The 15,660-nt window shown below is 39.1% G+C and overlaps 1 protein-coding gene across 1 annotated transcript; it reads left to right on the top strand.

Annotated features, from left to right (window-relative positions):
- The first annotated feature begins 3,299 nt into the window (after positions 1-3,299).
- jam2b (junctional adhesion molecule 2b) lies at positions 3,300-15,430 on the top strand. The gene is given in 11 exon segments (XM_033325817.1): positions 3,300-3,365; positions 7,363-7,366; positions 11,479-11,544; positions 11,899-12,009; positions 12,125-12,274; positions 13,552-13,733; positions 13,835-13,943; positions 14,038-14,145; positions 15,111-15,129; positions 15,213-15,258; positions 15,392-15,430. Coding segments are annotated over 11 exon segments (900 nt in total).
- The last annotated feature ends 230 nt before the right edge of the window (positions 15,431-15,660 follow it).

Below are 15,660 nucleotides of genomic sequence, written 5' to 3'. Positions count from 1 at the left end.
AGTTCACTAGTCTCTTTGGCTGTCATTGGACTCCAGTGTGGATCTCAGAAACACAGCTGGTTAAACCCTGAGGTCAATAGGCGACACACAGGGATACAGAAGCTACTCTGGCTGGCTCTTTGTCCCTGATGCATCTCACATTCAGTTGGATTGAAGAAGACAAATGGGATAATTTCTTATAATGATTGAAATTGATTGTATTCTAAAAAAATATGAAAGCAGTGATGACTTTTCTTCTCATTTACACATTTCAGATTTTATAATACATGTATATGTTTATAGTACATACATTATAGTGCTCTTGAGAATGTGTAAAACGTACCTGTCTGACGCAGGGGGCCTCTTATCGCTCTTTTCTCACCGAGTGTGCACCACTCTCTGCCTGTGTTCTTGTGTTTATAGATGCAGCATGTCTGTGACACACCCCTGAGTGAGGCAGGGGTCTCTGGGGCCTCTCCAGATATGAGAGACAGAAGCAGACAAACAGATTTATAATGTCTGACAGACAGAGACAGTAAATTCTCACAGTAGTATAGTACATATAGTACTATACATACATACAAGTTTATATCAGCTGCAAAAATCAAATCCAGCATTTTGTTTTCCCAAAAGATTTTTGACAACATCTGTCATCAGCTTCTTGTTATTCGGTCCTCTCACCCTTAATGAACCCAACACCTGGCTTTAAGCTGGAGTTTCAGGTGGGACTGTGGGGACATGCATATATTTGACAACAAAATGTTTTCACACTGAGCACTGTGCCAGTAAATTTGCATATTTATGTTCACGCTGGATCTGGGCAGATCTGTATGAGGTCTGTTATGAATGTTTGCCTCCTAGTATGCAATTCTCCAAGGAGAATAGTATTAAACCCAAATATAATCAGTAGGAACTAATAATTAGCACTTTCCCCTTAAATAAATGTAATTCTTTGCCCCTTAATCCTCCTAACATGTGACATCTCTTATCCTGTGTTTCCTAACATGTATCCACTCCTCTATACCTGCAAACAAAAAGACACAGACTGAAGGTTGGTTGAGAAATAACAACAAAATTACAGATGTGAGTTAATTGCAAACCTAGTGAGAAGCTGTGAACTAGGAAATATTAGGCACTGTTCCTGAAAATGTTTTAACCTTATAATTCATTTAGGGAAAAAAATGGAAAGCCCGCCCCAGGGTTAGCAATATTTTCTTTGAGCACCAAAGAACTCCCCACAATAGGGGAGATATTGGAGACATACAACAGCAGTCTTCAGCCAGATAAGGACCAGGAATATTACAGCAGGAAGTTCTGGCACAAATGCACCTTCTGCCAAGATTCATAAACAGAGGAATCAAACTGAAAAGATCACAACTTCAGCCACATCTGCAGTTTATCAAACAACTTTATGTTAGAGAGATGCATTTTTTGCTTGTTGCATTCATCAGTGTCATTAGTAGAGTTTAAATAGAATAAATATTTGTTTTTTTTAAGTGAAAAAAGCAACCAATTATCAATGGTAATAAATAATGCTTAACCAAACGCAAACATTCTTTCGTGTAGAATAAAATGACAATATAATTTTCATGCAGTCCCTTAGTGTGACAAAAGAAAAACAACATATGTCGACCAGCAGCTGCTTCAGTAAAGAGGGATAGCAACAGATTGTATCCCCACTAGAAGTGCGAAAAATTCATTTAAGATTCTTATTATGCTATTTTTCCAATGAATGGAAACTGACAGTTGACAGAAAAATGCTAATAATAAATAAATAAATAAATAAATAAAACTTTTCAAATTAGATAGCCCATTCTTTCCATACTTCACTGTCATCACCATAAAGAACACAGATAAATGAACTGCACAGATCAGTGCTGGCATGTTTGTGCACTATAAAAGGCCGTGCTGTAAACATTGTTCAGATTCTGTCTTTGTACCACCGGTGGATTCTGTCCTGTAATGCAAAGTTTTACGACTGACCGTGGATTTGGGAGTATTTACCAAGCGTACCAAGTGTTTCTAAGCCGGGCTGTGGTGCTTTAACGTTGGAGGATTCACAGCCTCAGTGCATCAACAGACACATACACATACACAGAATCCAGTGAACAACTGGTTGAGTTGCATGATGCTACAAAATGACTCGAACTGACAGATGACGAGTAGCAACTCTGAGTCACACTCTTCTAAACAGCAACACTGTTAATCAGTCAAGGCATTAGGGGATATCCAGAGCATCTCGACACCAAGAGTCCACCGCTCTCTATTTCATTTACGAATCACTTTTGATTTATGGTATTTTGCAGAGGCTGTCTAGATTGGCGCAAATTATTTATTTGTAATGCGTGTACCCACCTGGCTATAGTTGTAAACCAAACCTGAGTATATAGAGAATCTAAAAATATAATTTTGTAATGTTTCCACACAATGTACAGCAAAGCTACTGGATTTTTCTCTCCAGTAATAGATTGGAGATGCACATTCAGCTGTGAGCTCTTAAGTCCAGCAGAAGTCATTTTTCCAGGTAACAGAACAATGGAGAATCAGTAAAGCTCTCGTGACAAAGATTGAATTTCTCCACAAAATCTGATTCATAATGTTAATTTATGTTTTAATTAATGCATCTGTGTGATTTGGTGCCGGGTTTATGTATATGTGGAACAGACAGCAATTAAAACAGAAGGATAAAGAGCTGTCAGTTATCACCTTAGAGTTAGTAATCCTCACCTCCATGTCCAAAGGTCAGGAAGAGGTTGTGTAGGTCAGTGGAAAATGAGTCACAGTCACACACAGCAACATGTGAGTGGCAGCAGGCTTTTCAGAAGCCACATGTGCAGTGAGGGTGTGTCAATGCATCAGTTAATGGGCGCTAAGCTCCTGTAATTTTAAAAGGTAGGTGTGGATAGATATTCTCTGAGCCAATCAAACGCATGTATCCATCTAGCTGTGAAATCTGAAACAGCTTTAATCATTATGACAGATCTTTGGCACCAGAACAATGTTTTCATGTTTGAGTTAACAACGGCATGTGTTTTAGGATGTCCTGAAAACAATACTGAAATACTGATAGTAATATTTACCACAAACACAGGAATAAAATATGTTTTCCTTATATACAGGGATTTAGCTAATCACAAACAAACAAACAAACACAGTTAAGTATAATGTACAACATGTGCAGATGTTACAGGAGTAGTGTGCATATTCTGTTGTCCATTCATTTACTTTCCAAGATTTAAATATAAAAACAACAAACTCTGCATCATCCACTGAATCAGACTCAGACGAACTCTGATTTTCACTGAAGACTGTAGGAGCAGATGAAAGCTTGAGGTTCCCAACACGTGAAGTCATTGAACTTTCCTTTTTTGAAAGACAAAGAAACAGCATATTGAGTATTTTGCATATTTAGTATTCAAACATGCAGTAGCATCATATTTATATTTCAGAAAATGATAGGTTAAATAAAGCATCTGCTTGCCTTTTTTCTCAGACAACAGACTGGATTATAGTTCTTGTAGTTATCATTGTAGTGTCTGACATTTTTTATGCTCTATCCATGTGTATAAATAGTGGAACAACATTTACCTTGGAAATCTTTACATTTTTAAATTACCAAATCATAGTAGTTGAATTTGTGTTGAAAAAAACAAAGAGACAAACTGAATCGTACCAGATGCCAGCACTTCCAGACAGTCCTCCACATCAGATGTGTTGTTGGGCTCCCCCGCCAGCCAATCAGCATAGCCCCACTTGGATCCATCTAACCAGATAAAACGACCAGTCTGACAGAGAACAGGGGATTAATGAGGTTCACATGTAGGATTAATTTATTTTTAAACATGCTGTGCTCGTATTGTCATCAGTAAAGTTATTATTTTGTTTTATTCCCAAGGCTTTCTGATAAACACCGTCAAATATCGCAGTCCTCCAATCCAGGTGCGTGTATATGCTCCGTTCATCTGCAGCATCATGGCCATCAGCTTTTTGTGGATGTACTGGCTTGTGATGGAAGCCAGGTGTCCCTCAGGGAACTGTTCCTGACAGAAGAACTGCATGGAAATAGTGAGATGGTGACAGCAGGATTAGAAGCATCAGCAACACCTTAAATAATTTATGCTGCACGTTTGAGAACATGAAGATACCTCAGCGTCTGCAGCCCTCTTTGGTCCTCTGAAGAACTGGTAACACTTCCCCTCAAGCACTTCGCCAGGACAATAGCCCTGCCCTGTGGCTAAAAGGTGGAATTACAACACTTTTCATATGCATCAAAAAACATATTTATTACCAGATTTCCATGTTTTATTTTATTTGTTACTGTCACTTCCCTGCAGCTACAGAGAACATATGCCCACATCATGAGTTACTGTACATGTACACGTTCATTTACACGTTACCTTGCTTGTTGTCTCTTCTTGTTAAATATCTTCTTTCTACAAACTGAGCGTCTCCATCATGCACAGGACCGTCTTCCACTGCAAACTGTGGCACATCAACCATCGAAGACTCCTCACTCCACTTCTCCATGTTAAACGTGTCTGTCTCATCTACGCCCCCCTCCATCCTGGCCTCCTCATTTGGGAAATAATGCTCTAAAGGTTGAATCGGGTCCCCTGCAAAATCTAATGCTGGCCCTTCTTCCATGGCAGCAGCTTGTGGCATGTCATCTTGATTCAGAAAGGGCTCTCTCCTCACCTCAGACTCCAGTTCCATAACTGGTTCTTCATCTAAACCATTTCCCCTTTTCCTCATCAGCCCCTTCACCTCCGGCAGAGGTTCACCTACAGGATCTTCACTCTGAAATGACTCTGGCGAAATGTGGTTGTTCAGTGGCTCCAGCTCCATAATTGGCTCATCAGCCATTTCATATGTCCTCTCCATGTCAATGTGCCCCTCTTGAACGTCCTGACCTGCTTCAGTCTCTTCCTCCAGGTTCATTAGCGTCGGAAACTCCTCTTGAACCTCTTGCTCCTCATTAAACTCTGGCTTCTCTTCAGAGTCTGTCTCCTCTTGAACATCGGGCTTTACCTCATCCTCTGGTTCCACTTTAACGTCTGTGTCAGCTTTGACCTCTGGCTTCTTGCTAACCTCTAGATCTTTCCTAACTTCTGGATCCAGATCTACACCTGGTGCAGTCTTAACATCTGCCTTTTCTTTAATCTTTAGTTCCCCCATGTCCACTGGAAGTGGAGCTATTTTTTCTTGCTGCTCTTGAAATACCAGTCTGACTTGGGGTCCAGGATGCTCCACCTCCACATGACCCTGCATAGGAACCCAGTCTCCCAGCAGGGGGCTCTGCTTCTCTTTAGTCAAACTAGGACTTTGGGCAACACCGGGAGGAAACGGGGGCAGTGCCAGTGCAACTGTAAAGAGTAAACAAGAACATTTAATTTTAAATTCAGGCAGATTTTCATGGACAGATGATTAAACAATGAGACTCTGGGCAGAGAGATGTAAAATCATTATAGGGAAAAGGGATGCAAAACAACAACAAACCAAACGTGACTTTTTTTTTCAGTCTTTCGTATCTGAAGTTTTGTCCTTTCGTCTTTTGCATCTGTTTGTGGTAATTTTCAACTCGCATCTTTTTGTGGATGAACGGCATCTCTTTGCATCAGTCAGTCGCTTTGATCATACAGTTTGATGCTCCTGACCCTGCATCTGTACATGGTTGTTCTGCTCAGTAATCCCTTCTTGCCTGCACATACTATATTATTTCATAGTGATGTTATGATTTGTAGTTAGCTGGCATACAATAAAACATGAATTAACATAAGAAGTGAGGACTAAAGAGCAGGAGTATGTGTGTTTATAAACCAGACTCTCAATGTGTTTACTTTAAATATAAATGGTTCACACATTTAAATCATTTGCTTTTGATTGATTCATTGATTCATCATTGTGTAGTGTGTAGTATTTACATTATAAATATAATATGTTCACATGACACAGTGAAGAATAGAAATGAGTTCTGGAAAAAACAGAAACGTCTTACCTGCTAGGCTCAGTGAGAGTAGTACCAGCGCCTTCATTTTCATCTGTATTAAGAATGTAGATTATGACTTGCTGTCTAATGAGCCTCGCACCATGTGGATTATTATGCCTTGTGTATGCGCTTTTATATCTCTGTGACTGTAGTTTATCTGTTTATACTCCTAATCTTCCTGAACAGCATTAGTCCTTCCCCTTTTTTACCTCTACTTACTTCAGTAAGTTATAAACCTCGGCCTTTCTGTTGCCTTATCTTGTCATATATTTTCTGTTTTGTTTCCTTGTTGCACGAGCTCAGTCATAATTAAAGAGGGTAGAAAGTTCACATTGTCAAGGCCCGACCAAAGACGTAAACAACTGTGGGAGTATCACACTTTGAAACCTGATTTAGGACTGTTCCTCCACCTAGATGAGCCCAATAACTCTCAGTAAATTACAGCAGAGTTATAAAAGTTAATCATTATACAATTCTCACGTGCAGTGATGCACAAATAATGGGCATGTAAAAAGATCTTTATTGATTCTTTTCAACCTTTTATTAATCTATATTCTAGGATGTAATGTAAAAACAACAATACAGCGGATATGAATGTAGATAGTAAATGTTGTAGACAGTCAAAGTTACAAACTAAACACACAACCAAGCAGCTTTATGATTGGATTCGCTGACGTGAAATTCCTGTAACAAATCTTACCATCGAACTGTGGGCTGTTAAACGACAACTAATAATTAACCATTATTCAAAGGTACCAGGAAACTTTAAGTAGGAGTAGTGAACTGATAAAGTCACCTTGTGTTTTCAGTTTCTCATAGATGCCACAAAATGATGCCAATTACGTTTAGTAGAGGAGCTATTAATTGGTCTAGGGTATGTTATAAGCTAACATGTCTAAACAGAAAATCTAGAGTTTATTGTATCAGAATAAATAATAAATAAATAAATGTTGATTTTCTAAACACTTTGGCCACTTTTGTCATTCACACGACTGCTGCTCATCGTAACTATTATCCACCATTATGAAAGACAGACAGCAGCTGCCTCTGTCACCTGTCATAATCCAGATTCCCTTCAACTTTCCCTTCATGGATCGTCACCCGACTCACACACATGTTCCCAGTTCTTCCACTTTGTACAACAGGTGTAGAGTTTGAGCTCTGTTCCACTCTCGCCTGTTTAACTTTAATTCTCTTTACTCTATTTTCTCCAGGTGGGTTTTTTTTTTCCAGCCTGTTTCTCATAAACTTTTGTCATTTTCATTATACTCGCCCTCACTGTGCTAATAGACAAGTAGACTATGAGTTGGGATGATGGATGAGTTCTTCATTATTTATTTATTAGTATGTATTAATTAATAAAAGAGTTTTAAAACAGGCACTAAGTGTTAAATTAGCAGGGTTAAAGTCTCAGTGCAATAAAATCAATAAAATGAGGCCCGATTTAATCCAGGTATAATCCCACACAAACCTGTCACAGCATTGTGCTGAGCTCTGTGCAGCAGAGCACGAGGAGAACAGCTGTTTCAGTGACATGGCTGTCATCAGAGATCCCAACGCCTTCAAAGTCCTCCCTTTCCTTTGTGTGTGTTCACATAAACCAGGACGAGCGACAATGTTTTAGTTCATGTGAGATTATCTAGGAGAGTTTGTTTATATGAATCGTGTTTGTGTGAAGTGAGCCTGGGCACTGAGCTGTGTTGTTAAGGGTGTGTGTGCGTTGGTGTTGTGCTGTGCTACATGACATCAGTGTGTCCAGCTCTCAGCGGAGCAGCTGGGATAGTTGATTGTGAACAGGTGCTGCAGCTTGGATTGTGTGAGTTAGTGCTTCACTTTTATTTTCCATGTGTGTTTATGCACACGTGTCTGCATGTATGACCCCTGCTTGTGCCGTTGTGTGTGCACACGGACACAAGTGTGAGCATGTGTTCACATTAACGAGAAGGAGCGACAATGCGCTGCTGTGTGAGTGCTGGTGGTGAGAAACCTTATAGCCAAGGACGCTGACGCTCAGCCAGCAGCTGCCTCATCTCTGCACCTCCTATTACCCTCATCACTGGAGACGTGTGGAAAACTCACAAACCGTGATGCTTTTTGTCTTTTAAATGAAGACGAGAGATCTGATTTTCCTATAAAAAGGTTTTCTGTACATTTGTAGAGGCCTTTTCAGCATTGTTGAGTCTTGATTAACAATGTTGTGGAAATCTATGAAGCTACCATTAAGTGCATCATCATCATCTTGAATATTGAGTTTTCACTGTTCAACTTCACACAGACTTTGTTACATTTGCCATAATACAGCAGATATAATTACTGTAACATTATACAGATATTTCTCTCACAACTACTGGCAAAAAACACAACCTTCCGTATTTGCACTTCTATAGTTCAGGTTGCAGCAGTGATTTAATAATAAGCAGCAATGCAAATGATTATGTTTCCTATCATCATCCATTTTTGTTCTTTTGCCATCTGTGCTGCCTTTGTTTTGAATAAATTTCACAATTTGCATGCTGAAAAGGTTAAAACCTTTATCTAGTTGCTTAACTTGTGATGTTAATGATACTGTTGTATTTGTGTCACCCCTGTGATTTAATGGAGAGCTGGAATCCTGCTTTGACTGTCTAACAGATACACAGTTATAGATAATGGAAGAGTGGAGCTGCTGTATTGGTTTGGTGCATAATTGGAAGAAGTCACATTTACCAAGATAAAAGTAGGAAAACCACGGTGTGTAAATCTTTAACTTAGTTCCAGTCCAAATTTTACTTTACCGACAAAATTGAAATGTAAAAGTAAAGTACTCATGAAGAATGGGTACTTGTGAAGTTTTTCTACTATGCTGGATTTATACTGACACTTTACTGTGTTCGTTTTTTAAAAATCATAGAGTACTTGATAAGATAATATCTTCTAAGTAGGTTTTATAAAGTGAGAGTGAATCAAACAGTAAAGTTGTGGTTCAGAAACCTAAACAAAGAAGACTCGTGCCAAAACATACAGAGATCATATTTCCGCTGTTGGCACCACCTGCTGAGAGGACGTGGTCCCCCTGACCCAGCAGCCCCCCACCCCAGTTGTGTCTGCTTCTTGTTAGTTGTCCAGGACTAGTGAGCGCACACCTCCATGCTGCAGATGAAACTTGAAGAAGCTGCAGAGAGTTTGGAGTAAAACAGACTCAGCAGACGCCCACAGCACAGACCTGATGTCCTCAAACGTCATGAACACCGTGAAGATGTTGGTACTGCCGCTTCTCTTCACCTTATTGCACAGTGAGTTTAACCTGGTTTAAAAACTCTGTTGGTAAAAGTTTTAACAATGGGAAAAGATGGGACAAAGTATAATCTGCATTTTTACTATAGATTCTATTGTCTGTTATTTTACTTATATGTTTGTTTCGGTTTAATGTATTTCATGTATATACATTTGAAAAGTGGTGAAGTTGCTAAAGATGTGTGTAGAACAAACAACAAACTATTGTAAAACCTAACAAATATAGTTGGGGACTGTTGAAAGTGATTGGCATGGGGAGGGAGTTAAAGATGAATTAAGATGAATACAGTTTTATTAAGCACATATATTCCAATCCTGTCCATTGTCCAGTGGTGTAATGTTTGACAGAAATAGTAATTTTAATGTTATATTGTTTGAGGAATAGTTTCCCAACCCTTCCCGCTCCCTTATTTCACCTGTATCTGAATTCTAAAACACACGTGTTTTCTGTTTATTTGGATGATGCAGGATCCATGTGCAGCTGGCCGATGCTAATATGTTGCTGCAATCAGTTGCATACGATTTGATTTGAATTTAACTGATTCGACATTAAGGGGCTCGGGTGATTTAATTTGTGGACGTCCCTGCAGGCAGGGGAGGAGGTGTGATTTGTTCAGGGACCGCAGCACGAGTTGAGATTGTGCAGGGAGTGGTTGTAGCTGAGCTTCATGTTTACGCTGAAAACGCTCTGATGCTGTTTGAACCCGAGATCCACAGACAGATGGGATGCATCACATGGCCCCCGAAGAGGAGTTTGAGATCTCACTGTTTCACTTTAAAGATAACCCCTCGCTGGCCCTGCTGTTAATTGGACTGAGATGAAAACAACCACTTATTATCAGCAAAAATGCATTTGAAGTTGTGGGAATTTTAAGAGGCAGCTTTCCAAACAACATGCTTTATGTCGATAATTGCAGCTTTGACGTGTGATCTGTCTTGAATTTCCACATAAGAACCACATGTTCTGTCAGAGATGAAAAGATCAAATCTTCAATGTATCTTGGACAAAACAGTAAAGAGAATATTTTGTTTACTGGATGTTTCAACATCTTACTTCTAAAATGCATGCTAGTAAGCGTGAAACATTCATTTGAATATGATTGGAAAAAAAAAATTTAAACAAACACCTTATCATGGAACAGTATTAAAGTGCACAGTATGTACATTAACAAAGGTTTACATGGGTTAAGTTTAGTTAATTTCTGGTATTTATGTTAAGCATTTAAGCCAGAGTAAGGTTTAAGTTAGGCTGAAGGTCAGATTTAAGCAAATGGAGCAGAGTTTTCTATCAGCATCAATTTTCACAACTGTGTGTTGTGCCAGCTGAGGAGAGTAAGGTTACTGTCATAAAGAGCTGCTTTGTCTGCATAGGAAAACATGCTTTCAAGGCATGTGTGTGACACACACACACACACACACACACACACACACACACACACACACACACACACACACACACACACACACACACACACACACTCACGGTGAAAGGGAAGAACCGCTTGAAAGAAATTTAGTTATAACATATTCATAACATCAATAACAATGTCTGAAATGTTCCCTCCTGCCCAACAGTGTGATATTAATGACCCCTGACCCCGGTTTGAATTTCCAATTTGCAGCTTATTAAACCAAACTTCAGTTGGACTGTTTTCTTCTGTGGAAACCTGTTTCCATTATAACTCTCACAAAGTCAAGTTAACATCAGCTTTTTCTTTTAAAAGGAGAAAACTTTCAAGTGACGATTTAATAAATGACTTTCACTGCAGGATTTTGGGGATCTGCTCTGTCTCTTGTTCTCTCTCTCTCTGTGTGTGTGTGTGAGATTGTTGAAGGACAGATCACTGAGAGAGGTTATCAGGTCAGGATAAAGCAGACAGTCATCCATCACCCACATTCCTACTCACCACCGCTCCTGGCACCACCAGGACGTAGCTTCATAAGTTGTGTCTGAGAGTGTGTGGACCATGTTTGAGAGGAATCTTTTCTACGGTATATGATGATGCAATGTGTGCATTTTATGTTTACTGGCACATGTAAAGGATGTGATCAATGTGCTCCAATCAGCCCTCAATCTGAAACAACAGATAGAAGTAATAAATACAGAGAGATGCTTTCTTTTTTTCCTCATCAAGAACGTGACCAGAAGTGGAATTTAAGATTGTTGCACTTTGTGACCTGATAGTAAAACTGCTTCTAACATCATTTATGGCAGTAGATTGATTGTTTCACTTTTGCAGGCCGCGCCTGTGTGTCAGTGACAGTAAGCAGCAGCAAACCCAAAGTGGAGGTCCACGAGCACACAGGTGAGACTGTGCTGACATCAGCTTTAACAAATAATCTAACACTATTTGGGACAGTAAGTAGATAGACCTTGAGAACAAAGTTAAGACAGGAAGAAGGGTCTATAGTACCCGTGTTTCTCAGTCCATAAACATTATTTGCATTAGTCAAATCAACAGATTTGCATGACTACACCTTAAATTATCCCTGTCTTCCTTAACGACCACACCATTAGAATCAAGGTAAGACATGGAAAAGAGCAGATATCACTTTTCATGCTAATGCAGGAAGTGAGCAAAATCAGCTGTCACTGTACCTCATCAAGTTCAACATTATTGTTAAAAGTCATCTTATTGCTCTCTTTCCTGCGCTCTCAGACGCAGTACTGGCCTGTGAGTTCAGGACAGAGAAAGATCAAAACCCTCGGATTGAGTGGAAGAAGAAAGGAAAGGGAGTGACGTTTGTGTATTTTAATGATAAATTCACTGGTAAGTGACAGATTTTTACGTTTTCTTTAAAAAAAACTCAAACATTAAATGATGTCACCTGTCTCCTCATCTTTCTTTCACTATAGACTCAGCTAAGATTTCTCTTCCACTTCAGGCTCTTATGCTGGACGGGCTAAAATAGAAGGAGCAACGCTGACGATACACTCTGTTACTCAGAAAGACTCGGGGGAGTATCGCTGTGAAGTGACTGCCAGCGAGGACCACGTCAACCTCGGGGAGGCGTCTGTAAGCCTCAATGTGCTTGGTATGATGGGAAACCTGCATGTGTTTCTTCTTTTATCCCAAAGCATTATGTCTGATAGCCTCATAAATCAGATAATTCTTTGTCTTACTATGATGATTGTGTTGATATGCTTGTCTACAGCATGCACAAATTAAATATACTGGGTTATCAGCTGCAGCCCAGTAGAGTATATGGTTTGTACAGGTTTGTGGGACCAGAGTAGAACTCTTAACATTGCTCTTGACAGCTCTTGACGTGTAATCCCCATTGTCTGTGAATATGCTGCGTTCAAATGACTTAATCTGTACGACCAGTGTTGCTAGGTAACTGACAACAAAACTGCTCTTTCACTGGTAATTGGTTTAGTTTTTCTGCATTTAAGTGTGACTGGAATGAGGGAAGTGATAATAACAGTATGAATAGTATCTGACATTAACAACATAACGACTCAAAGCACTGTCCTAGGTTTTAAATCGACTGGCTAAGTTTTATCTGTGAGTCCAAGGACATGCAGGTTCTATTGGATAGATATTCTCCATTGCTCACAGGTGTGAGCATAATGGTGTTTATAGCCTATTTGTCAGCTCCAGTGACCTGTCCATGTTGTTCAGAGTGTTTTAGGGTAAATTATCCAAACCTCAGAGCCTGAAATTAGGTTAGAATTTATCTGCAAGTTTTAATTAACCTAGCGTTATCCTCCAGTGATTCCACACAGGAATAATCAAAAAATCTATGTGGTGGTTGAGTCAAGGTAACTGCACTTCTTTCTTCAAACTAACTGAGAAAGTTTCAGAGGGTGTGTAAGATAATAAAACCCAAGTAATGTAAATATCAAATAAAAAGATTGATATTTTCACAACAGATTGTTCCTATAAAGCTAGATAAAACTACCTAACTTGTTTGATGAATTTATAAATCTAAATCCACCAAACTAAGACACGAGTTAACACAGCACATAAAATGTAGTCAAGATAACATTTAGTAGTGTTAAAAGGACAAATTGCATTTGTTGACTTGGCGTAAAAGTTGAAGACGGCTAAGTTACATTTTACAGTGTAGATACATTAAGAGATGAAGGAGTACAGTTACAGAAGTCAGGGTGATTTGATTATTTCTTCCAGCTGATGCATTGGTTTTACACAGTTTATAATCTGTGCATTGATGTAAATGAATCCTCAGACCTCTCATCATCAACTAAACAACAAAGTGTACATATGTTTTAACAGAAATAGCATCAAACATCTTATAATCTATTTGCACTTTTTGCTGCAACTTGTCTTTGCTCTCTGCTTCTTTAGTGCCTCCTCATGTCCCATCCTGTGAGGTGCCGAGCTCAGTGTTTGTCGGCTCAGGCCTTGAGCTTCTCTGTAAGGACAAACTCAGCGTGCCTCCAGCCACCTACCGGTGGTACAAAGACAATAAGGCACTGACAGCCACAGCAGACACTCCATACAACATCGACACAAACAAGGGCACGCTGGTGAGTAAAATATGTAAATACTCATGTAAACCCACTTGCAGGCACACAGCTGTTACTCTGCTCACTTCGTCTCTCATCTTGTGTTTGTTTGTCTGGAGTAGAAGTTTAAGAGTGTGTCTAAATTGGACTCAGGGATGTACCGCTGTGAGTCCTCCAACAGTGTGGGGGCACCCAAAAGCTGTGTGGCCAAGAAGCTCAAAGTTATTGACTGTAAGCGGTTCTAATAAAAGTACTGTATCTAACTGGTGCTTACATATCAGTCTATATCCTCAAAAACAAAATAATCTCTCTCCTCTTCTTTCAGATCCTTTGAATATGACCATTTTAATAGCAGGTGCTGCAGGATTTCTGCTACTCATCCTTTTCTGCTGCATCTGTGTGTGTGTGTGCCGACGCCGAGGCTGCTGCAAGAGTGAGTAGTGTGCTCTATGGGAGTGTAAGGGAGTCTCATGCAAGAGGAAAAGTAATACAAGGTGCAAAAAGGAGATAGAAAAACAGTCCTTCTTTTCTCATATAATTAAAAATGTGATATACAAAAGATAGAGTTCTTGCAGCACAGGTATTTCCATTTCCCTGAAGTACATGTTTTACCAAAAGAACTCAGTATTTGATTAAATTTCCTTTCAGATCCACTCAGGACTGCAGAAAACTCTCTAAGGGAAGAATCTTGAATATTTGTTGGTTGTTGCACCACTTAACTGGTCACAGAAATGTATATACTATGTCCCTGCAAACAACATGTGTCGAACACGAATATAAAAAAGATTTAGTTCCTAATGCACCTTTAATAGAATAAAGGACAAGAAGGGATGATGATAGAAAATGTAATTTATTTCCACTGAGATACCTGCCTAACAAAATTGAATTATGAGACCAGACCAAAATGATGAACACAGAAAGAAGGAGGAATTTTTAATCTGTATGATAGAACCTGTTGTTCAGCATTGGGGACATATCACAAATAACACTCTTTAATTAAAACACATTCTTACTTTTTAACTTCTTTTTGGAACTTCTTTCCTTATGAAAGCTGTGGCTTTGACTTTAAACAATTAAAGGTTGAAGAGTATTAGTCTGAGTACAGTGTAAGTATAAATGACATTATGTTACTTTATGCCAATGAAAGTAAAAACTATTTATTAAAAAATATTTAAATAATGGACCAAAGTGTTAACACAATGTACTAATCCATATTTTATATAGACAATAGTAAAAATGTCAGTGTGTTAATGAAAACTGTGATTTTAGCTTAAATTATGACTTAAACATTGGACCAGTCATTAAACTGGTCTCCAGTTGCTTTATGGTGATTATACTTTCCAAATCTTCATGCACTCTCTGACCTTTTCTCCTTTGTTGTTGTTGTTGTTCGAACAGAGCACAAGAAAACAAAAAGGTGAGTGCTTCACTTCTCAGTCTCCTTGTTGCCTGTCGAGTCATGAGCTCACGCTGACTGAACTCCCACCCTTTGTCTTTCAGCACCAAGTCCTACAACCCTGCTCCTCCGCCCCCTCCTATCCGCAATGTGAGTGATCAAAGACATTTCTTTTATTGTGACAGTTCTTGATTTGCTTGCTGCAGTGAAATACTGTTGATAAGTTGCTGACAACACTTGTCTCTTGCTAAATGGAACAACTCTATTGTCTGGCTCTTCACAGCTGAGGCACTACAAACCAACTCAGTCCTTCATGGTCTGAGGGTGAAACACTCCAACTTCACACCATCTAAAATCTAAAGTGCACACTGGAAAGTAGCTCGACTATCATCTTGCTTTTGGACAATTTCTCACTCTTCACTGGGACGAACACAGACCAACAGTTAATCTAAATGTCTAATGCTTAATAATAATAATAATAATGTGGAATTTTGTTTTATATGAGATTTTTTTCTTTTTATATATATTTTCATAAACCTTTTTGTGTGTTGA

This window comes from Anabas testudineus, chromosome 21, assembly GCF_900324465.2.
Source record: "Anabas testudineus chromosome 21, fAnaTes1.2, whole genome shotgun sequence".
In the NCBI taxonomy this organism is placed as follows: Eukaryota; Metazoa; Chordata; class Actinopteri; order Anabantiformes; family Anabantidae; genus Anabas; species Anabas testudineus.
This window is presented reverse-complemented; position numbering and strand designations above follow the sequence as displayed.